The following is a 27,450-nucleotide window of genomic DNA, read 5'->3' as shown; positions in this document are numbered from 1 at the left end:
GGTTGTTAGTACTTGAAATGATCAAATTGTATCAAAGATATTTTGAGCAACTGATGAAGTCAAGGTTTGTGTTAATAATTTTATGGTTGAACTAATGTAATGTGATAAAAATAAAATGTTGATTAATGTGTATTAGGTTTAAGGTTATTTATAAACATGATTGCCAAAATGTTTTACGAATGTAACATAAAAGAAGAATTGTTTAATTTGTTTTAGTATGAACATTTAACACTTCTTGTAGAAAAATATGTTTTTTTTTTCTTTAAGTTTTGGATGGTTGTACGGTACTTGTACCCGCCAACATTTCCACTGAAAAACAGCAATTCATCAAATCAGATGTGTGCGGCATTCATGGAAAATGTATTAGTGAGCCAACAGGGTCATTTACTTGTGTTTGTGATCCAGGATATACTGGCAAACAGTGTCAAGATAGTGAGTTTGTTTTCTTCTTCAAAATAAAAAATAAGAATTATTTGCTAAGGTCTACTTAATATATTTTGTTTTTTTGTTTTTTGGAATTTCGCACAAAGCTACTCGAGGGCTATCTGTGCTAGCCGTCCCTAATTTAGCAGTGTAAGACTAGAGGGAAGGCAGCTAATCATCACCACCCACTGCCAACTCTTGGGCTACTCTTTTACCAACGAATAGTGGGATTGACCGTAACATTATACACCCCCACGGCTGGGAGAGCGAGCATGTTTAGCGCGACGCGGGCGCGAACCCGCGACCCTCGGATTACGAGTCGCACGCCTTACGCGCTTGGCCATGCCAGGCCCTTACGTAATATATATATTTATTTATTTTACTTTTGTATTTTAAAATTCTTATCCTAAGATAATAAGAGTTAGAAAATGTGTTTTACTTTTTGGGTCGTAATTTTTGGCCCGGCATGGCCACGTAGTTAAGACACTCGACTCGTAATCTGAGGGTTGCAGGTTCGAATCCCCGTCGTACCAAACATGCTCGCCCTTTCAGCCACGGGGGCGTTATAATGATACGATAAATCCCACTATTCTTTTAGTAAAAGAGTAGCCCAAGAATTGGCGGTGGGTGGTGATGACTAGCTGCCTTCCCTCTAGTCTTACACTGCTAAATTAAGGATGGCTAGTGCAGATAGCCCTCGTGTAGCTTTGCGCGAAATTCAAACCATAAATTTGCAAACTTCAACATGGAAGAGAATGATATAAAAATTATTAATTATATTTCAAAATCGAAACTTTTGAAACAATTATAAACGTGTATTTAAAATGTTTGGACGAGGTCGTTGCAAGGTACTAAAAGTATCTGAAACTTGAGCCCAAGAAGAAGATACAACTTAAAATAAGTAGAGGATAATCCGAATGTATTAAACTGTAGTTAGCGTAAGATAAAACATATATCTGAAAACCTGAATCTACGAGTATACCTTCTTTGTTTCAAACGAAATAATTTGAAGTTTATCACACGTGTAGAAATGATTCTGTGTTAACTATGGCCAGGTGGGTTAAGGCGTTCGACTCGTAATCCGATGGTCGCGAGTTCGAATCCCGGTCGCACCAAACATGCTCGCCCTTTCAACCGTGGTAGCGTTATATTGTGACGGTCAATCCCACTATTCGTTGGTAAAAGAGTAGCCCAAGAGTTGACGTTGGGTGGTGATGACTAGCTGCCTTCCCTCTAGTCTTACACTGCAAAATTAGGGACGGCTAGCGTAGATAGCCCTAGAGTAGCTTTGCGCGAAATTCGAAATACGAATAATAATAATAATATCTGTGTTAACTGTGGCAACATTTAAATAGGATACAAAGTTAAGATCATTGCCAGTTTGGGGGCGTTCTACCTCGGAAAATTTTGAATAAAAAAAAGAGGGTGAAATAGTGCGATTTTATGCATTTTAAATCACAGAATAAAACAAGGTTTTAGTTGCCGTTCTAATCAACTGTGCACTTTCACTGGCCCCTTCTCTCACTGAAAAGCTTCGTTTGCAATATATAATTGGTTATATTTTGTAAAGCGGTATGATTACCTCCTAAAGTCAGGAGTGTTGAATGGCCATGTGGTAGAGCACCAGATTTCAAAGTGCTCGAGCCGGATTTGTATCCGTGAGATGTTACAAAATATTCCCCTTGCACTTTTGTTTATGAGTGCATTATAAGAGTGAGAGCCAATCCCTTAACGTGGATGTTGGGCAAATGGTGCTGTTGACTCGTTGCATTCTCTTTGGTCAGTAGGTCAAAAATAGGGTTTGTGTAAAAAAAACTTACTATTATTTTAAAACAATGGTTTGTTTGTTTGAAGTTAAGTACAAAGCAACATAATGGTCTGTCTGTGCTCTGCTCACCATGGATATCGAAACTCGGATTCTAGCGTTGTAAGCCCGCAGATATATCACTGTGCCAATGGGAGGGGGAAAGCAAAATTAAAGATAGCTTGTTTTTGTTTTTTTTTAATTTCGCGCAAAGCTACTCAAGGGCTATCTGCGCTAGCCGTCCCTAATTTAGTAGTGTAAGACTAGACAGAAGGCAGCTAGTCATCACCACCCACAGCCAAATCTTTTGGCACTCTTTTACCAACGAATAGGGGATTGGCCGTAACTTTATAATGTCCCCACGGCTGAAAGGGTGAGCGTGTTTGGTGCGACGGGGATTTGAACCTGCGATCCTCGGATTACGAGTCAAACGCCTTAACCCACCTGACCATGCCGGGCCGTTTAAAGACAGCAGAACATAGCCTTTGTATCTTTACCATAAACACTCAGTTCAGTTCCTAAAATCGGGAGGTGGAAGAACGGTCCTAGCAACTATCAGCTGAAGGAACGACTTTGTTTTTGTTACTATATTAGAACCATATATGCGTTTAATTTTTAAAGCAGACTTTTTTATAACAAATGGACCATTCCATAAAGGAAAACTAAAAGTAATGTCTTTTTTTTGTATATTTTAATTAACTTAATGGTTCTCAAACACAGCTGATAATTATTTCGCAATTAATTTTATCATTTCAGTAGATTACTCTGAATACAATTTTTTCTAGAGTTCATTTTGACACTTTTTAAAACTTCATCTTTATAACTCAGTGTTAATGATAAAAAAATTCATTACTTCTTCCAAATAATAATCTTCCTCGTTTTTACTTATAAGTTCTACGTTTCTTCTTATTCTTTGATTCCCCTCGGTGGACTCAGCAGATAGCCTGATGTGGCTTTGCTATAAGAAAAAACACACACACACACTATTCTTATTTTTATAAATGTGACACACTACCAAATTCCTGCTCTGCCTCTGCTGTTGGCGCTCCCTAATATTATCCCTCCTGAAGTAACAGTGGCAAGTCGTTGAAAATAAATTAGAATTATTGATTACTGATTCAGAGGGTAAGCGTGTTTCTTATTTTTTTATGTCGTTAACTGTATTCTACCTTCTTTTTAAGTTATCTCTTTCACTTCGCTGTTTCACATTATGAGTTCAGATTTTTTTCTCGGAGCATTGTAAAATACATTCAAGGCACGTGCATTGACGTGGGCTCAGTGTTCTGGCACAGCGTTGTGAATTGGAACATTACTGAAAACGAGTCAGAGGACATGCTAGACATTCTTTATGAAACTGGTATTAAATCTTGAACACATCTTATTAAACTGTCACTGGTATTTGTGTGTGTTTTTAATAGTAAAGCCACATCGGGTTATCTGCTGTGTCCACCGAGGGGAATGGATTGGTTTGGTTTGTCCTGAATTTCGCGCAAAACTACACGAGGGCTATGTGCGCCAGCCGTTCCTAATTTACCAGTATAAGACTAGAGGGAAGGCAGCTAGTTATCAGCACCCACCGTCAACTCTTGGGCTACTCTTTTACCATCGCATAGTGAAATTCACCTTCACATTATTATAACGTCCCTACGGCTCAAAGGGCAAGCATGTTTGGTATAACGAGGATTCGAACCCACGACCCTCGGATTACTAGTGGAGTGCCTTAACCACCTGGCCATGCCGGGTCCGAGGGAAATGGAACCCCTGAATTTAGCGTTATAAATCTGAAGACTTACCGCTATCCCAATGGGGGACCACAAGTACTGGAACATTTTATTCACACTTGTAGGTCTGACACCAAAATAATAATTACAATAGATTTAGATCTCTGTTGTCAATCCTAAAATGTATTCGAATGGAAACTAACTTATCTTAGATTAAAATTGTTATGAGTATCGTGGAATATATTCTCCTTGATTAAGTGAATAGACTGTGAATTCTCATAAACCATACTTAGTTTGTCTCATTGAATTTTTGTCATGCTTGTCAAAAAGAGCGAATTATTCATAAATGACTATTTTATAAGATTTTTACTTTAAGAGAAAACTAAGTATTTTTATAAAAACTAATTTTTTTTTCTTCGCTTGCTTAGTGATACTCGGTAAGTCAGTTTACAGCAGTGGATTCACCAGTTTGGGTATTAGGGGAAGGGGACTGTGGAATTTCCTTGAGGGCAGGGATTGGCTTCATGAGGGTTGAGTCTACCTGTCTCAGTTTTTTTTTCACTTTGGTGGTCAAACCAAATACGTATACTATAATAATTTACCTCGATATCCCCATTCAAATATCACTTCCATTATTTTTATTTTTTCCACAACGAAACATTTTAAGCCTTAGGCCACTTATGTTTCTATTAATTGTTTCGATTATTATGGAGGAACAAAAATTAATTTAATGATAATTAATTTAATATCAGTTTCATAAAATATCCTATTCCTGTTATTTAGTACTTTGAAAATTATTTTAGGAAGTTAAGCAGCAAATGATTTCACCTTTATTGATAAATTATTCCATGGTAATCTTATGAAAATTTTTTATCAACTGAAACATGTTTTTTTTATGTTGTTGTTTCTGTTACAGAAGTTGTCCAAAAGCTTTTCAAGTCGTTATTTACAGACAAATATTATGTATAATGTTTTCATATGCATAAAGATATATATTTATAATTTTATATATACGTTCATAATGTTCTACTATGTATCCAAAAACGGGAATGTTTTTGCATTACATGTGAATCAGAGAATATACAAAGAATGAGCATTATATTTAAACAAATTTGGAGTTTCATTGTGTCATGGCAGTCTAATGTCGCCACGTCCGGTCGTGCTCCGTATGGTGACCGTGTATCTTGACAATAAACCTTGTTAAGAGTTTTACTGATAATCGGTTCGACAATCGAAGTTGGGTCTATTACTATTCGGATAACTATCGGGATCGGTAAAATTTGTCGAACTTCCCGATCACGAAAAACCGATTGCCGAGTAATTAAAAATACCACCACCCAGACCACTTCATTCACAACAGCAATCTTCTGATTTGTAAGTGTGCTTACAATCACGACCTTGTACTTTTCCCTTTTTCTTTCAGCACAAAGCATTATTCGCCATAGATTAAATGTCACCAGTTAAACATGTTTCTTATTCACATATGTTGATACACTGGATAAAAAAAAAAGTTAAAAACAATGCACCGCATGCCGTGAAGCACATTCGTTTCTTTATAGGCCTGTGGTTCGGTATGACCAAGTAGTTAAGGCACTCGACCCGTAATCTGAGGGTCGCAGGTTCAAATCCCCGTCACACCAAACATGCTCGCCCTTTCAGCCGTGGGGGCGTTATAATATTACGGTCAATTCCACTATTCGTTGGTAAAAGATTAGCCCAAGGGTTGGCTGTGTGTGGTGATGACTAGCTCTCTTCCCTCTAGCCTTACACTGCTAAATTAGGAACGGCTAGTGCAGATAGCTCTCGAGTAGCTTTGCGCGAAATTCAAAACAAACCATACTTTATGGATCCTGTTTTAGCAAACGGTTGATAACGGTACTCTATGTACAGAATTTATACACACTATGTGATTGCCGGAGATCTACCTAGACTTTTCGCACGAAGATATCTGGATGATACGCCAAGTTGGCTTTCTGTTAATACAACACCATACATTTGCTCTTCTTTGGGGATATCGCCGAAGAACACATTACAACAGAGCGATTAGAAATCTGGAATTTGCCATTACTTTCCAGTAAGGGTTTTGTCAACTGTTTGAATTGTGCATGTCGCTGTCGGAGATGTCCCTATAAGTTGAGAGTAGTAAACAGGTGTATAAAAATATTTACAGAATAACTAACCTATTGGACAGCTATGGATCATTCCATTTCATCATTTGACATTCCAGTTTTTGATAAATATATATAGTTAGAAGAAGTTAAAGTTAGTTGTGGCTTAACAAACGTGATTACTGATTGTTTGGATTGCTTCTTTGACAACAGTCACATAACGTCATGTATCGGCCATGTACTAATCACAAGGTCAGTTCCCATTTTTTTATTTTGCATTTCCTGAAATTAAAATTGAAAAAGAAGTCGTGATTTAAATTCATTGTTTTATTTTATTTTCCACGGTACATTTATTGTTAGTTTTAACCATTTCAATTTAATGACGCTACAAAGTATATCCTCCGTTATCGTTACAAATTTTAAGGTTAAAATATCAACAGTACCACACAATGGTATCATCAACTTTACTGTACATAATCGGAATCGGCAATCGATAATCTCCGATTGTGAAATGAACGGTAAAACACTAGCCCTTGTAGAGTAGTTTCTCTGACAAAATACTTCATCATAAAGCTGTCAGACGCGGTATGGTCAGGTTGTTAGGGCACTTGACTCGTAATTAGAGGGTCGCGGATTCGAATCCCTGTCACACCAAACATGCTTGTCTTTTCAGCTGTGGGGACGTTATAATGCTACGGTCAATCTCCCTATTCGTTGGTAAAAGAGTAGCCTGAGAGTTGGCGGTGGGTAGTGATGACTAGCTACCTTCCTTCTAGTTTTACATTGGTAAATTAGCGATGGCTAGCGCAGATAGCTTTGTGCGAAATTCGAAACAAGCAAACAGATCATAAAGACGTCATGTCTAAAATATGCCCCCATCTTTGTCCCGTTCCATAATCCATCGATTGTACAAGAATGATGGTTTTCCAGTTCCTATTTTAACAGTTTTGTCACACAGAAATCGACTTTCAGGCATGTTTTCTTATGGAATAGCACGAATACTACCTATTACGTTCTCCAGCTGCTGAAAGTATGCGATAGTTCAATTGAAGGTATGACTGTAAGCCTTATCTTGGTTAACCTATACCTTGTGGACTTTTGAAAATCCGGCATTTAAGGAAATTGATCTGTTAATAACCAGAGGTAACCTTCACCTTTCGCAACTTGGAAATTGTTTTCACCCGTTCACTGGCAAAAAATAAAACGAAAACAGTTACAATTATTAACAATCACATACTTTTCGTCGATTGTCATATGCTGATGTAGAAATAATTTGTATATTTGTATTTGTGGTAACGGTAATAATGCTATTTTCTGTCCTCTAATTCTGAACTGACCAAACAGAAGTGAGCCAGTTTGTGGAATTCTATCACACTTATAAATCTCTCATAGCCTACAATTCGGGAAATGTTTTGTCGTAATGTATGAATGGAACCCTTCTCTGCAGCTCCAAAATTCAGAACTCTACCTCATAGCCAACCAGGGCTTAGCAACTTGTATGTACGTGATTAGTACCAATTTTCCAGACGAGATCCTTCTTAATTATTTGGGTACTGTCAACTGGGAATCATAGACAGTTTTGCTGCTAATCTTTGTGTTAGTGAGTTTCCACCTGTGACAAAACGCCGCAGTTTGCTTATAACGACTGAGGTACGATTTGTTGCAGGTCTCTTTCTAGATGATTCTGGTACCCCAACTTGATACATAATTGTTGTTGTTTTAACCACAAATGATAGTTCTTGAAAATTCTAAACTCTTAGTTTGAACGCATCCTTGTCATCTGACTATAAGAGCTGTTACACATGCACTTCCCAAAAGCTATCAATTTTGTGGCATGGCGCTATAGTAAAAAAAAATGTAGTTATGATACATCCTGTTTAACTGCGCTGATTTGCGTATTCAAAATCATTTGAACATAGCACACTCAACCTTTTGTAGTTACATTTTGAAGTGGTCCTTGATTAGTTCTTGTCCAAAGCATTTTGGGATACACATTAAATTTAGGAAATACATTCCAGGATTAGATATCAAAATACACATTTCTAACTGTTAATGTTTATTCAAGAATGTTGTTTCTAAGAGATAGTTTTTATGTGGTTTTCAGTTTCTTAGCCTAGTTCGTTACATATATAGTTAGTGGAAGGATACAGCTGTTAGTGTAGAAAAGGAGCCGGACTTGTTGCTTAATTAGTTGACCATTGGCTTTATACAGCGTCGACCACTCCCCTGCCGGATGTAGCAACTATGACCTTGAGAAGAACGAGATCATGGCGGCGCTCGCCATGTGAACTCATTAGTCTACTAGCGCGACAATTTTAGTACCATATGCAAACCCTGAAATCACAGTTAATGGTGATGTGGTATTATTTTTGTACACATAGAATATACAGTGTGAAAAACTATCTTCATATGTCAAAATACCTTTTCACAGCCATAGCTAAGTACTCAGTGTGTATTTTTATTTTTATCATTTATGTTTTTAAATGGCAATTACAACAAATTAACCTAAATCGTTTTAACATTCATAGTAATTTATAGTTTAAATAGAAATGAAACTGGAGAGATCTGTTTTTAAGTTATGCGCACAACAGTTGATTATTCCTTTATAATATTGTTCCTTAATGACCGTTATCCGAGAATATTATCATATTAACGACTTGTTTTACATGATAACAGTATGATATATTGTTAGTGAAGATTAACATTTAATATGTACAAGGCTATGATGATTTTTAGAAATTTTCAGTTTTATTTTCATGCAGCCTTCCCCTCAACGGTATTTCTGCGGACACACACCACAAGAAGCCGGGTTTCGATACCCGTGATGGGTAGAGCACAGATAGTCCACTGTGAAGCTTTATGCTTAATTCCAAACAAACAAAATATTTTCATGTAAAGCAGATAAACCATGCAGACTGTTATTTTCTTGTTACTTTCAATAATTAAATTGTTTTTTCTTGTTCTTTTTTATTAAAAAAACAAAGTGAGCGTGCTTCAGTTCTTGCCTTGTAGACAGGCCCCCTGTTGTAACATCAATAAGTCTTTGAATTTACAATGCTAAAATTGGGGAAAAGCTTAGCTATCATGAAATGTTGATGTCTTATTAGTATGACCTACGAATTTCTTTACAGCGTAATTAGTTAAGATAGAGATTTAAAAAAAATGTATGTATATACCAGCTTAACTTTCAGTGTAAGAGACGAGAAACGTGGAGTTCTTAATCATAAGATAATTTGTCGTAAAGTTAAAGATAGCATGGTTCTAAATACAATAGTATTAGGCTTACTGCATTTTTAAACACTGCTTTGTTTGGTCCCTTAGGGCTTTTCGGAGAAAAAAAAAGTGTATTACAATATTTGAATTGCCGACGACACGTTTCGACTGACCTAATAAACTTTAACAGGTTTGGTTTGTTTGAATTAAACATAAAGTTACACAACGGGCTATATGTGCTCTGCCCACCACGGATATCGAAACCCAATTTTTAGCGTTGTGAATCCGCTTATACATTCCGCTGTGCCACTGGGGGGGTGCAAACTTTGACAGAATAAAACGCATTGGCGGCGGTTGATAATCAATTACAACGTGATTGAAATACTATTATATACTCTTCTAACTGTTAAAAGTATGGCCAAGCGCGTAAGGCGTGCGACTCGTAATCTGCGGGTCGCGGGTTCGCGCACGCGTCGCGCCAAACATGCTCGCCCTCCCAGCCGTGGGGCCGTTATAATGTGACGGCCAATCCCCCTATTCGTTGGTAAAAGAGTAGCCCAAGAGTTGGCGGTGGGTGGTGATGACTAGCTGCCTTCCCTCTAGTCTTACACTGCTAAATTAGGGACGGCTAGCACAGATAGCCCTCGAGTAGCTTTGTGCGAATTTCCAAAAACAAACAAACAAACTGTTAAAAGTAAAATAAATAAAATACATTACACCAAATGTTAGTATTTTATGACAAATATAATTTATTATAAGCATAGCACTCAAAAATAAGTTAATTTTTCTTCCTGATGTTAGGCAACTGTCGCAACTTTTTATGTCCGTCAACACAAATTGAGCGTAAGAATGTTTAAGGATCACTTTACTGTATAAGAGAAGTGATGTTGTCATTTGTCATCTTAAAGATCACTTTACTGTAAACGACAAGTGAAACTGTCATTTGTTAGCTTAAGGTTTCTAGCTGTGTGGGTCTACAGACATACCGCTGTGCCACTTAGGGACAGGTATTGCAAATAGACATCTGTAAATTATATTAATGCTTTCTTTATTTTTAATGAATATTGTCTTAGTTAATTACACGTGATGTAACATCCTCCACAGAATTATATACGTAGTGTTTGGTGTTTCTTGTGATAAATTATAAAAATATATTAACCCTAAAATATTTGAAACTGTATGAGGACAAACAATGTATTGTTCTTTCGTTAGCTGGTTTTTAAAGTTATCTGGTGAAAATAATTCGAAGTCCAGTCTTTACAACGATAACAGATTAGTTTATTTCCTTATTAACCTTTTTTTATAGGCCTATACGCTAGTAAGTGAGTAACATTGCAAATTACACTCAAACGTAAATTCCTCAATTAACATAGTAAAAACAAAAACTGTACAATTTTACTGCTGATCGATCAAATAAAAGAGAACAAAAACTGACAGAAACACTCTCTGACTAATTAACTCTACCTCTGCTTCACTCTGAAAGCCCACTTACTTATTGACAGGTTTGTCCATATTTATACCCAATCCATTTTGCAAAAGGAATAAGCTTTCGTGACATAAGTTTAGAATATTATAGTCATTTAAAGATTGCATCAAATGCTTTATTTAAAAAATTCAATTTCGAAAACATTGAATTTGTACTTAAAGAGGTTCTATGTGTGGATTTAGTTAGAACTGGCTGAATTATGTTTCAAACTTTAGTCGTGCTTGTGAATGTAATCATAAATGTCTAGAGTGTTTCACAAAAGCTTAAGAAACAAAAAAACGTGACTTGTAATAATTTACAGTTTTTGATTTGCTTTTAGATATTAATGAATGCGCCTCCAACCCTTGTCAAAACGGCGGTACCTGTGTGGACAAAATCAATTCCTTCCAGTGTATTTGTAAAGAAGGCTGGAAGGGACCAATTTGTAGTCGGAGTAAGTGTAGTAGTTTATGGTTTTATTTGTAGATCGCGTGGTAAACTGTATTTTGTATTATTATTATTCATACAGACAACAGCTGAATTTAATGGAAACTTTTATTTAATTATTTTCTTAATGTGTACAAAGTTATTAGTTACTTTCCATCACTTACCGTGACTTTTAGTTTTTGTTTCATTATGTAATTCAAGTTTACTTTTATAATATAATAAATTTATTAAGCAATAAATTAAACACAAAAAATCAAATAACAATATAAAACCATCAACAAAGAGTTAATTCGTCCTATGATGGTTAAACACATAATAAAGTAAATATTTTATTTATTACTGCAATTACTATAAACTTAAAGTTTAATACTTTTCTAATTCATTTTTTTTATTCAGAGATATATACAAATTGACTAATATACGTTGTAGATTATTGTGTACATCTGATAGTTAAAGATTCAATCTTATCCTTAGAAATTGTCTTTGAAAAACATTATAGCACGTGAGAAAAATAAGTTTAAATTAATTTAATCTCCGTAAGCGTCAGTATTATTCACAATCCTCTCGACCTGTGATTTCCAACCTTTTGACCTTTTATATTTAAGTGAATGTCTCGTGTTTTCCAATAGCACAATTGACGAAATGCGCTCAGTATACCTTTAGTGAAAACACTGGATGTATGTATATGGAAAGAGAGAAACTATAGTAGATATTTTATTATATATAAAATTACTGCGTTTCCGATTGAAATCTTGGGTACACTGTTTTTGACCCAGTTCTCTTAGAAAGAGGGTAGATTTATCTTTTTAATGCTATATGTGAAATCTGTATTTGAATTATAACAACGTTTTATTCTATTTATTCTATATTAGAAAATTAGTATAACATATAATCAATCATTCATAATTATCATAATTACAGATGGACTCCGAGGTTTAGCTATTTTTTCCTTTGCGCTACAAAACTGTATTTAATAGTGGCAACATTTTTAAAAAGGCAATACAGAAATCCACTTAATTGTAAATACTGATCTATTATTATTAGCTTAGGCGACTGATGTGCTTATATTGATAACAATCAGTCAACATTTCGATAGAGTTACTAACATTGCAAAAGCACGTTACTCTAATAAAGGTATTCCTTCTTAGTAGTTTGAATCCTGTCAAAAATTCGCGTTTGAATTTTTAATTACATCTAAACGATTGGCTTCTCAAAAACTTGTTAAACTGCTGTAGTATTAATCATCTGGGCATAATAGAAGACAACGATACGACATTCAAAGCACAAAACAGCTATCACTATTTTCAAGGGGCCGTTTGGTAAACAAAGTATGGTCAGTGTGAGGACCATGGATCATTGTTTAGCGATAATTTATTTTGTCAATTTAAAATAAGAACTGATGAGGAGCAACAAGAAGGGAAATAATTCTTAAGAAAAATAGCCGAAGGCATAACAGAATCTTAGCATGCTTGTGGTGAGAAAGAGACCCCAAAGCTATCTCCCCCTTCCTCATAGTTCCGCACGAGATTTCATTCCTAAACAATACGTATCTACCTCATTGGGCGTTACCAAGTTTGCAGAAGCTGTCTGTGAAATTACACACAATTAAAAAAGCTATATATAAGGTCAGTGTTTGTTGATACATGATTACATTGACTTAGTAAATGTCGAAAATACTAGACTACTTCAAAGCTAGGGTACCTGTATTTAACTAATAACCAGAACAACTCTTAGTTATTAATTCAATGTATGAATAACTCGTCTTGAAATAACTGGCCAGTGCTTATTTTTACTAAACATGTTTAATTTTTAATAAAAAGAAATCAGCTACTTAAATTCTAAGCAATTTAAAGTGAAAGAAAAGGAAATCCTCAATAGCTGCGGCACTTGAAATTCTTTTATGAAGGAATAGAGTAAATTAATCTATGAGACTTTGTTCCCCTTTTTATTAGCTATATTTTATACAACAACACTAAGCGTGGGTTGTGGATATACCCGATCTAGTTTTATTACTCATCAGTATCTACACTAGCCTATCCTCAAATTGAAATTATTTTAAGCAGGATTAGAGTAAATTAAGCTATGAGATTCTGGACGTGGTCAAATAAGTCAAACGAAATGATTTGACCTCTTGAGTCCAAAATTGTAATTAGATCCTAAATGAGCCAAAAGATGAAGGAGGTATGAACTAAAAAGTTATACTTGAAAAACAAAACAACTATGAGCCTTTGTGTTGCGTCTGAAGATAAAATTTGTTCTCCCTGATTATACATGTGTTACTAATTCATATATTCTTTATCTTTTACAAACTAGGCCAAAACCATTAAATGTTGGTATTCAAACGTATTTTTTACGCTGTTCAATTATTCAAATATTATAATACTACGAATTTAAACATTTTATATAAGTTTACACTGTCTTTTATTTTTAATTATAAACCAATTCTTATTTGCTTTTTTTAACAGTCAGTACATACTAAAACAGTAAATTAATGCGATATACAGGTTAAATACCTTATTAATATTAAAATAATTGTATAACCTCATCACATGATTACATTCCATGTTGCCACATCCGTCAAGCTCTATCTGACCATTGCCCATTCTGACAACAGCCCTTTAGTGTAGTTTCTATTGCAGAAGCTCCGTCGTAAGATGTCATGACTAAAGCACACCATTTCTTTCTGTATGCTTTCCATAATACATCTAGTGTAAGAAGGTGATAATTTCCCAGTACCTATATCAACAGTCCAATCCCATAGAAATCCAAATGCGATGTGTCCAGAACTTTACCGGTATGTTTTGTAACTTGACTACTATGTTTTTATATGGAATAGCATGACTACAAGTTTCATTAAACAGCTGTTTAAGGTACGAAACAGGTAAACAGAATGTATGACTGGAAACCTTATACTGGTAAACCTGTACCTTTTGAACTGAGTCCGTACAAAGCTGATATTTCTTTATGGTAGATAGGATACAGAACATTGATCTGATAATAACAGAATTCATCTTGATCTTTGTATAAAATCTTCTGATTCATAATTCGCCCTTAACACAAAATCCAGTGATTACGATGAATTCCTCTGAAAAAGTTTTGTGAAATACCATATACAATTATTGTGTGTTTTTCTCTCCCATTAACCAGTAGAAAATGGCACAAGCTCTATTTCTAAACGTGTCACCATTTTAAGTATATACTCTTCTTTTCAGGGCATAGCCACTGTGCTATCAATCCCTGTGTTAGTGGAGGAACGTGCACAGACCTAGGAGACAACTTTATTTGTCGATGTCCTAGTGGTTTTGAAGGCCGTACGTGCCAGATAGGTTAGTATCATAAAAAAATTAACTACAACATCAGCTTACCTATTATGTTTTTTAATAAAATATAATTTACCTTATATTAGAACTGGCCATATTATATTAGAACGTGAACAGACGGACGGACGTATTCATGCAATTAAATATCATAGGTTTCCAAGCAATGAAAGAACAAATATATTCGTTTAACTTTATTTATGGAGTCGTGAACACACTATTAAAATGTCAATCTATCAAAGTATAGGTTTTTTATTATTATCTAACTGTATTTATGGGTACAGAGTTTAAAAATACTTCATATACTTCATATTTCTTAAATAGAAGCTACCAAAGTTTTTTAAATTGTAAGAGTGGAGTAAAAGTAAGAATTCTCGGGAGGGTTTTGCCCTTTGACCGAATTCAAATGAGTTTCTGTTAGACAAACTGGAGAAAGTTTACAGTTCTAAATGCTAAGTATCACACATAACTATAAGTCGTTTCATAACATAAAATGCATACATGTTGTTCGAGGTTTGTCTTTGTGTGTGTGTGTGTGTGTGAAAACTCTTAGCTCCAGCGTTGGAATATTTATCAAATACTTGTATTTATGATAAAACTACTATGATTGTCTGCCGTCGTCCCTAATTTTAAACTAATCAGAGCGGAGCGCGGCATGGCCAGGTGGTTAGGGCGCAACCTGAGAGTTGTGAGTTCGAATCCTTGTCGCATCAAGCACACTTGCCTTTTTAGCCATGGGGACGCTATAATGTGACGGCCAATCCCACTATTCCTTGGTAAAAGAGTATTCCAAGAATTGGCGGTGGGTGGTGATAACTATCTGCCTTCTCTCTAGTCTTACACTGTTAAACTAGATACAGTAAGTACAGACAGCTCTCGTGTAGCTTTGCGGGAAATTCAAACAAAACAAACAAACCGATCAAAGAGAAGGGGAAAGAGGTCAAAAGTGAACCTTACCCCCACACACGGATTGATTGATTGTGGGAAGGCAGATCTATAGAAGCAGTAAATCTTCAGCCACATCTAAACAATATAATAGAATGCTGTCAAAAATAGTGAATAAATGTAAAAAAAAAAACAACTAGTAATATTTTTCAAAACAAACAATATATAAAAAAACAGCCCACCAAAATTATATATGAATGGACTACTTCTCCAAACCACAACTTTAGCAACATTTTTAGACCTAATCTACGATTCTAAATCAACGTGAATTAAATATATTAATAATAGTTTGGAAACGAATAAATTATGCTAAAGTCTAACAGGCAAAACAATGAAAACACACAAAATATACATAGGCCTAACATGTATGTATGTATATATAACAGTTGAATAAATTACAAACAACAAAAAAAACTCATTACTTACAACTGCCTAAAATGTAATCAATCCACGTAATATATTATCTAAATTCATGCACAATTACATAAATATGCAAACTTGCTTGCAACTACATACATGATGGAAATAGACCTAAACACGCACCTCTAGCCAGTATGTTTGTTTAGAATTAAGCACAAAGCTACACAATGGACTATCTGTGCTCTGCTGACTACGGGTATCGAAATCCGGTTTTTAGCGGTGTGTGCCGGCAGACATACTGCTGTGCCACTAGGGGGCACCTCTCGCCAGTTACATATATTTTAGAAATAAAGGACTAAAATTAGACTACCTAATGGTAGACTGAATAACTTACGTTAGTTTTACATTAAATTGAAAACATTTGAAAATGTTTTATGTGTAAAATATTCTCAAATTAGGATAGTGTGTGATACAAACTGAAGTGCTCGTGAAGTATAGGACTATGTAATATCAAACGTAAGCATGGATGTATACACTACGTGAATGTAACTGCCAATACTTACACGGGTAGTAAGTGTGGCTTACTCTGACCATCATGTTATATTAACACATACATTCTACAACAACCATATAACATAATATTAACAGGAGGGTGGAAGAAGTCAACGAATCTGACCCTCACAGACCTTTAAAGATCTAAATCCCGACAAAGTACACATGGAGAAGACAGCCTGTCAGAAAGCTTTCACTTTCCACGATAGTTTGTAGTATCATACGGATTCAACCCAGCTCAGAAGCTCCATAATTCAGAGTTCTACCAAAGTTGCACAATTAAATTAGTGAAGGCTAAACCAGACTGTTGTCAGTAATCAGTTGAAAATTTATACCAAATAAACCTTCAAATAAGTGGGCAAATGTACACAATTTCAATGAACACTGAAATGAGCAACAACTACCTAGTACAGTGTGATAAGTGAAAGTCTCGGAAGACTATTTTACAAAAGTAGCTCAGGTTGAAAGGAAGATGCTTTAAAGACTTCACATATTTCGTCTTCAGGTCCCTGAACTACGTTAGTAGGTCAATCTTTCAATAGTTTCTCCTCAAGCGTCACTATCTGCGCTAGTTGTCCCTAATTTAGCAGTGTAAGACTAGAATGAAGACAACTAGTCATCACTACCCACCGCCAACTCTTGGGCTACTCTTTTACCAACGAAGAGCGGGATTGACCGTAACATTATATCGCACCCACGGCTGAAAGGGCGAGCATGTTTTATGTGACGGGGATTCGAACCCGCGACCCTCAGATTACGAGTCGAGTGCCTTAACCACCTGGCCCTTCCAGGCCTTTGAATCAGGCAGTTTCTCTCTATTCCAGCTTTGTTTAATATGAATTCTCTGACTAAGTCATCTTAAAATAATAGTATATTTTATTTATAAACTAATTAATGAGTTTATAATGGTATTGAACTTATTCCTCTGCTATAATAATTCCAAGTTTTACGTTGCACTTCTTTAAAACATATTAGTTTTAGTAAACATTAAAATGTTTTTAATAAAAAATTATATATGTAATTTTTAGGTATTGTTATGAGGGTGTGTTATACCTTATCAAACAGTCAGCGGAACTGCCCAGTAATAGTTTCAAAGAATATAGCTTGTGTTTGACTAATTTAGATGGATTGCGTGTTTACCTTAAAATTGTTACAATTCTGGTGAAAAAACAAATAACACACATATTTGTATATATATACGGTCAAAAGGATGAACTCATTAGATTTCATTATAAGAATATCTGATATGTACAAGTTTAGTACTAGCAACATACATGTAAACATATATAAATCTGTAATAAAAATAGTTAACTACGAATGTATCTGCTTTTTTTTTTTGTATTTACACAATTCTTCTTAATTCGTTCACAGCGGTTTTACAATAAACAACGCGAACAAACAGCATTCCAAAATCCATCTTTGCCTCGCACAAGTCATTGCTCTATAGGCCTTACTTTCAATACCAATACTTGACAATGAAAGACGATGAAAGACAAAACATCATCTGAATTTGAACAAGTTAAGAGGAATGTTGATATTAAGTATGACATGAGGTATACAGTTTTGGAAAAAATAATTATTGTACCACAGTTTTTTTGTATTCTGAATCATCGTCTGTATTATAAACCCAATACATTTAATAGGTTGTATATGTATTGTATTAGCTGTTTTTGGCTATAAAAAGAGAGAGAACAAAAGAAAGTTATTACTTTGAAAAAATACGTGTTTTCAAAAGTACAAAGGTAATTCATACCTAGCTTCTTAGAACAATGTGGGGATAAAAGAAATATAGTAAATCCATTATTATGACTGTAGTTTAACTAAAACAATAGTTTCGTGATACTTTTACAGACGTCAACTGTATTGGTCAACTGTCAGGGAAAAAAAGTATACAGGTATTGTGCAGAAGCGCAATTATTTGTGCCGGGAAAAGTTTAGTTTGTCGATCATTTTAAATTATTTCATGGGATTTAAAGGGTTAATTTTCTTGTACCACCCACCGCGAAGAGTAATTGTTGACTATTTCATGCTAAGACCCACTTAACAATAACATAGGTAAATCTACATTTTTATTCTTTAAGTTACGTCACATTTTGAAATGTAAATGGCAGTGTGATTAGTTCCTAAACATTTACTGTATAATATCCTGCTTCCGAAATAAAATTGTGCATCGATATTATTTATGTCTATTCTCCAGTCATTTCAAAAATGAATGTTGAACTTTACCTGCATATGCAGCTTTTCAAAGGGAGGCAGACACCATGGTTCGCAATATGTATACGTTGTAAAGTTCATTGTATCGGTCATTGTATTGTATGAATGTGTACTGACGGTAGACGAATGACACAGTTCTTTCCAGCATCAAGTGTACGAAAAGAAAAGAAGAGAATTACTAGTACCTCAGGATCTTATGAAATGCAGTAGAATATAAGGTTACATAATAACTAAACATTTGAAAAGTGATCAATACATATTCATTATATATCTTCTTCTAAGATGTTTCATCTTGTAATTACAAACATTTGAATATTAATTATGCACACAACTTTTTTTAATAGAAAGGATACATTTGAATCACGTTCTTCATACATCATAGGTATATTATTTAAAGACTTGAGAGAGGTATATAATATAATATGGATATATACATTTACTTGATGTTTTGGTAATAGGAGATTTAAAATGCATCCTCTAAGTTCATAGGCATTCAGAAATTTAAAAAATAGTTTAAAAGAATAAAACACAAAATTCAATGATCTGTTGTGCCAGTTCGATAGTTACTGTTTCTTTCGTTTGCTGTCATATTAGTGGGTCATATTTAATAAAATTCCTCTAAAACAGTATCTTAATGGTCCTTTTTGGGGGGCCAAAAAGAGCGTAACAAACCGTGTTTCTTAATATATCTATCACTGCCTTAATCAGTGATGTCGGGAAAACCCACTTGTAGAGAAATATGTATGCAAAAACGGCTCGTTTGTTGTTGAGAAAATATTTTACGTAGAAGAGCGAACAACGTTTCGACCTTCTTCGGTCATCGTCAGGTTCACGATGTGAACCTAATTTTCTCAACCCAAACGAGCCATTTTTGCATACTATCACTGCCTTGTTCTACATCAAACTTTATTTAGTTGTTAAGTATAATAGCCATGCCTATGAAACTTTATTTACCTACATTTGTAAGACTTACAGATTTGCTGTTTCTGTCTGAAGAAGTTGTGATATACATCTTGAGACTTTTTGATTATTTCTCAACAGTGATATACTTATTTTTATTTATCCTGAATGTATTTTAAGAACTGTAAAAATGTTAACATTTTTTTTGTATTTTAATCCACACAAGTTGGCATGTCAGTAAAGTACTGTGAGCTCTAGTTAATTAAGGAGAAATAAATTCGTGAGACGGGTCGGTCGTAACTCAGAAAATCGTGCAGACGTTTGACAGCGTATCTTGCTTCCTATCGCACCGTCTACTTATTCTGAAACTTAAAAGAGTAAATACTTCAGCTAACTTTTTAGCGCCATCTCTTGGCAGTGATGTTTTAGCAACATCAAATGAAGGCCTCAGCCCAAAGGCCTTTGTTTCTTTTTATATTTCAGGAAGACGCGTAACAAACAAGATTTAATGCCAGCAGTACTTTACTAAACTAAAATTACCCGCAACATAATTAAATTATAACTTTTATAACAGTTTGAAGTAAAAATGAATAATAATTACGGAAATAATTACACATATTAAAATATTTTATGTAATTTCATGGTAATCTGTTTTTTTCTGTTGTGTTTAGCCAGCTTGATTCCATTCAGTGCTCTATGACCTTATATATATTTTGTGTAAATATCTCTTAAAGAAAGTTCCTTAAGCATTTATTACGTATGTAGAGTTGAAATTTGTTATTTGTAATTGCAGTTAAAAACCCTAATTGTTATTCCAATCCATGTAAAAATTGGGGCACTTGTATCGACATAGGAACAGGTTTTTCATGTGCATGTAAGCAAGGTTACGAAGGTCCCTTGTGTGAAAACAGTGAGTATTCTTTTGTTGTCCTTTAAAATATCTCTTCAATTTCTTGTGATTGTAATGAAAAATTAACTAAGGTTAACCAGTTCTAATGAGTATTATACTTTAATTATCAGTTATTTATTTGAAGAAATTAAAACAATAAAAATATTCTGACAATTGAAATTAATTCATAATAATGTTCGATATAATAATTATAAACAAACATACACAAAATACCATTTGGTGCGAAGAAAAAAAGTTTGGAAGAAATTCAATCAAGTTTCGAGACCTTATAATATCGCGTATTTCTTAATGGACGGCCTTGAAATTTGGTGTGTGAAGTAAGGATCCAGTATTACACATCCACAGAAAGTGGATGTGTTAGTTTGGATGACTGCAGTCGGAGCTAAAAAAAAAAAGTAAAGAAAGGAAAAATGGAAAATCGTTAAACCATCGCTCGTCTTAATAACACAGTTTGTTCTATGTTTTTTTGGCTGCACGGCACAGTACCGTGCGTCTTGATATGTGTGTACACGTGTGTGTGAGAGAAAGAAGTTGAGAGAAAATATTAAGGTCCATATAAATAGTACATATAGGAACAAGTTCATTTTAAAAAGCTTGTAAAATAATATTTCATATATATAAATGAAAAACTTGCATCCAGATATAAAAGTAATAAAGAAATCAGGTTATATATATGAACTAGTAAGCTTAAATTTTATCTTTTCAGAAATAAAGTATCAGCTATTGCAATTAAACATGTGTTTGTATTAAGAACATTTGCAGATTGTATGGTAACAGACTTAAATTAAAAGGTTTACACAGTAAGAACGTCGGCCTTCAGTAAACAGGACTACATTAAAATGTTTACATATTAAGAGCATTTGCAGACTAGATGGAAACACGTTGGCACAGTAAGAAAATTAAGAGTATAGTAAACTGGGAAACAAACAAACGCATTTCCAGTAAAAAATGTTTATGCCAGTTGTTCTGTAAACAAGATTGTATTCAGAGATAATAAGAATATCAAGCTAAGAATTAACAGGCTTAAGTATATTTTGTATCTCTAGGAATGAAAATTTTACAGATAAAGATCAGTTTATTATTCAAGATGACTAGATTTTGTTTGTTATTTTTGTTCAGATCAACATTTCTAAATCTTCTAATTTCTTACCAGATAGTGATTATTGCAACCCCAATCCTTGTTACAATAATGGCAGATGTGTTAGTGGAATAAACTGGTTCCAGTGTGAGTGTGCTAAAGGATTTGCTGGATCCAACTGTCGCATAAATATCAATGATTGTGCTTCCTTTCCCTGTAAAAATGGAAGCACTTGTAAGGATGGCATTGCTGACTTTCAGTGCTTTTGTCCTCCTGAATATACAGGAAGACTATGTAACATAGGTAAATATTGGTTTAACACAAAGCTTTATATTATTGTTTGTTACAAATAATTTTATAGGGTGTTCCAAAATTATTTTGAATTTAATAATTAGCTAACTAAGGAAATTCAACCATGCAGTTTTAAACATCTTATTGCCAAACTCAAATAGTTTTTAGTAACATGCCAGTAGACTTCTATATGTGAACTATTAGTGGCTCTCAGCACATCTAACTGATGTTTGATTTCAGTCCACATTTGCTGCAACATACCTACAGTTACAGTGGCACAGCAGTATATCTTTAGATTTATGTAGCTAGATACCATGTTTTGATACCTGTAGTGGGCAGAGCACACATATACCATTATGTAGCTTTATGCTTAACTACAAACAAACAAAAATGCAGTGGCATTGGCTTATGTTATTCTGGTCTTTATTTCCATGTTATTTGCTATAGGTGTGTAATACATAGTATTCTTAACATACCCCCATAGTTTTTTCCTGCATTGGTATCTGTAATCTGGCTGCACCACAGCCAGTGATTTGGTATCTGCAAGCCAAACGATGCATTGAACCTTTTCTTGCACACTTGCCATTTTACCAGGTAACACTAGTCACTAGAGTAAAAAATAAACATGATAATAAAAACTGTTTAAGATATTTAAAACTGCATGGCTGTATGTCTTTGCTTATTTAATTATTAAATTTTAAAATGGGAAAGATAATTCTGGGCTACTCTGTATGACAGACACTATATTTTGGTATAACTTGTTAACTTATTTTTAATCGTAGTAATCTCCTGAGATTTATGAAAATATGTTCAAGATTGATGTTATGTGTGTGTCTCTGTCTCTCTCTCAATATATTTATACCCATTTGTTTTACTTGTATATAAATGCAATAATAGATACAAATAATGATTAACATTTCTGCTCTTATAAACCATTTTTAGAAATTATTAGACCTTCAAATGTGTATATAAGGAAACTTTTTTCTTGCTTTTGACAGAGGTAGGCAAGAGACAATGTGAATGGAATAGCTTTACCTATAACCATGGCAGCACATGGGAGAAAGATTGTAATACCTGTTTCTGCCATGATGCAGAAGTTACCTGTACAAAGGTAGCTATACAAGACTTATTTTTTATCTATAATAAGAATCAGATTTGAAAGAACATTCATTACTGATTTCCTTGGAAGCCAATATTAATGAAATATCAAAGCAAAAAGAAAGAAGCTAGTGGATAAAGATGATCCAAAAAAGTTTGAACCAGATATCTATTGTACCTTGGACAAATAAAACAAAAACAGTTCAGCACTATCTAAAAAATAAAATACTGAAGGAAACCATAAAAAAGGAGTAATAGAAAACTGAACAAGCAGTTAAAAGAGAAATAAAAAGATAACTATCATTGAAAGTTTTCTTTTTTTTTTCAAAATTTTGTCTAAAATATCTGAAAACATCTTCCAGGCAGTTTATGTATTTGTTCTTGACATACCAATATTTTGGCTTAGAACTTTGGTATTTTTTTTTTCATTCATAATATAGGTGTATCATTTTTGTTTGTTTGTTTTTTATAGTCATTATATTTGTGATATACCTTATTTTATGTCAGTTTCACATATTGTGTTGCAAGATGAATACTGATTAAGTAAAAAATACAATATATTATCAAAGTAGTATGGTTTTCACATGCACATTATTTGTCATGCTGAAGAGCAATACATAATTGTTTAACGAATTTTTAACTAAGTACAATTAATTAAACCTTTAAAGTACAAATGAGTTTTTGATTTGAAATGCTTATTTTACATCTTTGAAATTAAGCAATGCTTTAATTAAGCATTAATATGAGTTAAACTACTTATTTAAATATAAAGATAAATTGTAGACAAGAAGAGACCATTTGGTCCTTCAAGACTATCTGATACTTGAGAAGAAATAAAAATTTAAACATACCCTTTATTATTCAGGAAATTATTGATTCCCCTTGTAACTTTTGTAAAGTGCTGGCCCTCTCTACAGCTGATGACAATTATTTCAATAGGCCAATGATCCTATTAGAAACTTAAAACTACTTTAGATGAAACATTTCTTATTATTTCCAAATTTTAAATACGTCTTTTTTTTCTTGCAATCTTCAACTTATAACAAGTCGCAAAAATTAGATGCCTTTATTCTATCAAACCTTTCAAATAATCTTATAAAATTCAATTAAGATCACCTTTTACCCTTCTTTTATTTAGAAAATAATTATTTTTAATTTATTCCACTGTAATAAATGTTCAGTAATCTGAATCGACCTAATAGCTCTCCTCTGAACAGTCTTTCCAAAAAGTCGGTATCCTTTCTCAGATAAGAACACCAAACCTATATCCAGTATTCTAACTTAAACCTAATTAGTATTTATATAAAGATATAATTAAACTTTCATGACTTCCAACAAACATATCTGTATAAATTCACCTAGAATTTCATTAGCTTAACTACAGCAACAAAGTACTGTTTTAATGGTTTGAATGACTTGTTTATCACTGCAAGATCTCTTTCTTCAGTCATGCTATTGAACTGGTTATCATCTATATTAAACGTGTGATACAAGTAATTACCTTGCATTCACTATAGTTAAAGGCCATTTGTGAAATGTGTGTCCAATTAACCAATCAATCGAAATCATTCTTTAGTGCCTTAACATCCTTAACAAAGCTAGAAATCCCCCTCCCCAAAGTTTAATGACATCTACATACACTAGTAATTTGGTCTCTATCAGTTACATCATTAACAGAAATAAGAAAGAGCAAACACCAAAACTTAGACCCATGAGACACTCTACTAACAATATGGCTCTAGTTTAACAATGCTCAATCTTTTACTTTCTCTTGTCTCCCCATTGTATAGCTTCATGCTTAATTACAAGCAAACAAATATTTCTCTCATCCAATCATCCTACAGAGAGTAGTCCAGTTAGCCTACTAAAGAAATAAAAGAAAAACTCAAGAATAAATGCGACAAATGCGAAAGGTTGAAACTGCTAATAAGGTGGAAGACTCACAAAACTATCCTACAACCCATTTTACTAGTGTTCTTCTCAACCCCTACTAATGTGATTTCATTAGCTAATTAGTTGTGTTCCAAGTTATTGAAAGCTTTTTTTGAAAATTTAAGTACACCAAGTCCTCAACATTCTCATTATCCAAATAAAATGTATTATTGTATTTTACTAGCTGGTTTTTGCAGAACTTCTTTTGTCAGATTCCAAATAGTTTTCCCCACTACAGGGGAACTCTTATCACCACTGTTATAAATAGGAGTAACATTCATAGTGTTACAATCCTTAGTTATGAGCCTAGTGTCTGTTGACCTGCTAAGAATCATTTTTTAACACTGCCTTTATAAATAGGAGTAATATTAGTAATGTTCCAATCTGCAGGCTAACTGTCTGTTAGCTCACGAATAATGAGAGAGGCTAGCATATTTACCCATTTTGAAACTCTGGGAAAAACATTTTCTGATCCTGGTACTTCATCTATTTTTACTTCCTCATTATTATTAATTTTTTGGTTATAACCAAGGAGCTACTATTGCATGATTTAGATCAATCCCAACATTTTCTAAAGGATCTTCAGGATCAAGATTATTGCTAACATTTTCTCTTTAGAAATGGAAGAAAACAATTAAAATCTCAGCCTTTTATTTCAGCAAAAAAACTATACTTTAAGGATCCAATCCACATTTTAACATATTTCCCACTTTTAACTTACTTAAACAAATCATTACTGTTAATTTTGACATTGTCAAGCAAATAGTTCTCATAAGCCCTTTTAGATTCTGTAATTTCTTTTTCAATCAAATTCCTAGCTTTTCTACAATTCTGTAATTGTTGCATCCTTCATGTCTGTGGAAGTCCATTAAGTTTAGTATCTTATGTTATACTCTTTTTAGGACAGTAATTTATTTCCCAAATCTACCCCACCTTTTACTTTATTATTCCAATATACTAAAGATTAATCTGAGTCTCATGTCTTCAAAATTGGCTTTCTGAAAATTAAAAATTAATGTTTTGTTTCTCTTTATCTCAATACATAGCAAAACATTAAACCTAATTACCTTATGATCATTCTTATACAAATATGTCTTCACTTCAAGTCTTGCAACCACATTAACAATAAATCTAAAATTGCAACCCCAATCCCCATTTTAACATATTTCCCACTTTTAACTTACTTAAACAAATTATTACTGTTAGTTTTGACATTGTCAAGCAAATAGTTCTCATAAGCCCTTTTAGATTCTGTAATTTCTTTTTCAACCAAATTCCTAGCTTTTCTACAATTCTGTAATTGTTGCATCCTTCATGTCTGTAGAAGTCCTTTAAGTTTAGTATCTTATGTTATACTCTTTTTAGGACAGTAATTTATTTCTTAAATTTTTACCAAATCTACCCCACCTTTTACTTTATTATTCCAATATACTAAAGATTAATCTGAGTCTCATGTCTTCAAAATTGGCTTTCTGAAAATTAAAAATTAATGTTTTGTTTCTCTTTATTTCAATACATAGCAAAACATTAAACCTAATTACCTTATGATCATTCTTATACAAATATGTCTTCACTTCAAGTCTTGCAACCACATTAACAATAAATCTAAAATTGCAACCCCAATCCCCATTTTAACATATTTCCCACTTTTAACTTACTTAAACAAATTATTACTGTTAGTTTTGACATTGTCAAGCAAATAGTTCTCATAAGCCCTTTTAGATTCTGTAATTTCTTTTTCAACCAAATTCCTAGCTTTTCTACAATTCTGTAATTGTTGCATCCTTCATGTCTGTAGAAGTCCTTTAAGTTTAGTATCTTATGTTATACTCTTTTTAGGACAGTAATTTATTTGTTAAATTTTTACCAAATCTACCCCACCTTTTACTTTATTATTCCAATATACTAAAGATTAATCTGAGTCTCATGTCTTCAAAATTGGCTTTCTGAAAATTAAAAATTAATGTTTTGTTTCTCTTTATCTCAATACATAGCAAAACATTAAACCTAATTACCTTATGATCATTCTTATACAAATATGTCTTCACTTCAAGTCTTGCAACCACATTAACAATAAATCTAAAATTGCAACCCTTCTGGTTAGATTGCTGATGATTTGGAAAAGAGAACCATCTTGAATATCATCAAGAAACCTTTCTTTCTCTTTACACAACTCGATATAATCCCAATCAATGTCTAAAATTTACAATTTTACAATTTATCATAGCCTTTATCTCTGATCAGATAGCTTGCTATTTTTTATGTTTTACTTCCCATCAGAATGCACTTTATCCTTCTCTCCTCTTGTAAAGGGTTTGTCATAATAAAGTTACTTATAACCTGGAATTTCACAATAATTCCTATTATCAATATTCTTCAACTCTTAACGTGTGTCTATAATTCCTATAATATCATAACTTTCACTTCAACATGAGCCTTAAACTCACTAATTTTAACCTTAATACTCCTAACATTAGAACAGTAGTAACTTAGCTTGTCTTTAAAACTATTACTTATACTCTAAGCCCCCTTTTTCCAATTTCCTCATTGTTTTATCTGTCATATCAGTTTGCTTATTCCTAATTTTCCAGTCTCCTTTACCACTATGCAAGTTTAGTTTAAACTGCCTTTATTTAATTTCTTTATATCTTCCCTAAACATTTTATTACTTA

The 27,450-nt window shown here is 33.5% G+C and overlaps 1 protein-coding gene across 4 annotated transcripts in view; it reads left to right on the top strand.

Moving 5' to 3' along the window:
- Positions 1–27,450, top strand: part of LOC143222971 (protein jagged-1-like) — a 152,562-nt gene that overhangs the window by 105,232 nt on the left and 19,880 nt on the right. For 3 of the 4 annotated variants that reach the window (XM_076450254.1, XM_076450253.1, XM_076450256.1), the window contains exons 10-15: positions 268–432; positions 11,075–11,188; positions 14,394–14,507; positions 20,263–20,379; positions 21,533–21,760; positions 22,747–22,859. In XM_076450254.1, the coding sequence (XP_076306369.1) occupies positions 268–432; positions 11,075–11,188; positions 14,394–14,507; positions 20,263–20,379; positions 21,533–21,760; positions 22,747–22,859 (851 nt within the window). The remainder of the gene's footprint in view (positions 1–267; positions 433–11,074; positions 11,189–14,393; positions 14,508–20,262; positions 20,380–21,532; positions 21,761–22,746; positions 22,860–27,450) is intronic. The other variant, XM_076450255.1, reaches the window with a different exon arrangement.

This window comes from Tachypleus tridentatus, chromosome 8 (assembly GCF_004210375.1).
Source record: "Tachypleus tridentatus isolate NWPU-2018 chromosome 8, ASM421037v1, whole genome shotgun sequence".
NCBI lineage: Eukaryota > Metazoa > Arthropoda > Merostomata > Xiphosura > Limulidae > Tachypleus > Tachypleus tridentatus.
The sequence above is the reverse complement of the archived record's forward strand: the minus strand, read 5'-3'. Positions and strand labels throughout refer to the sequence as shown.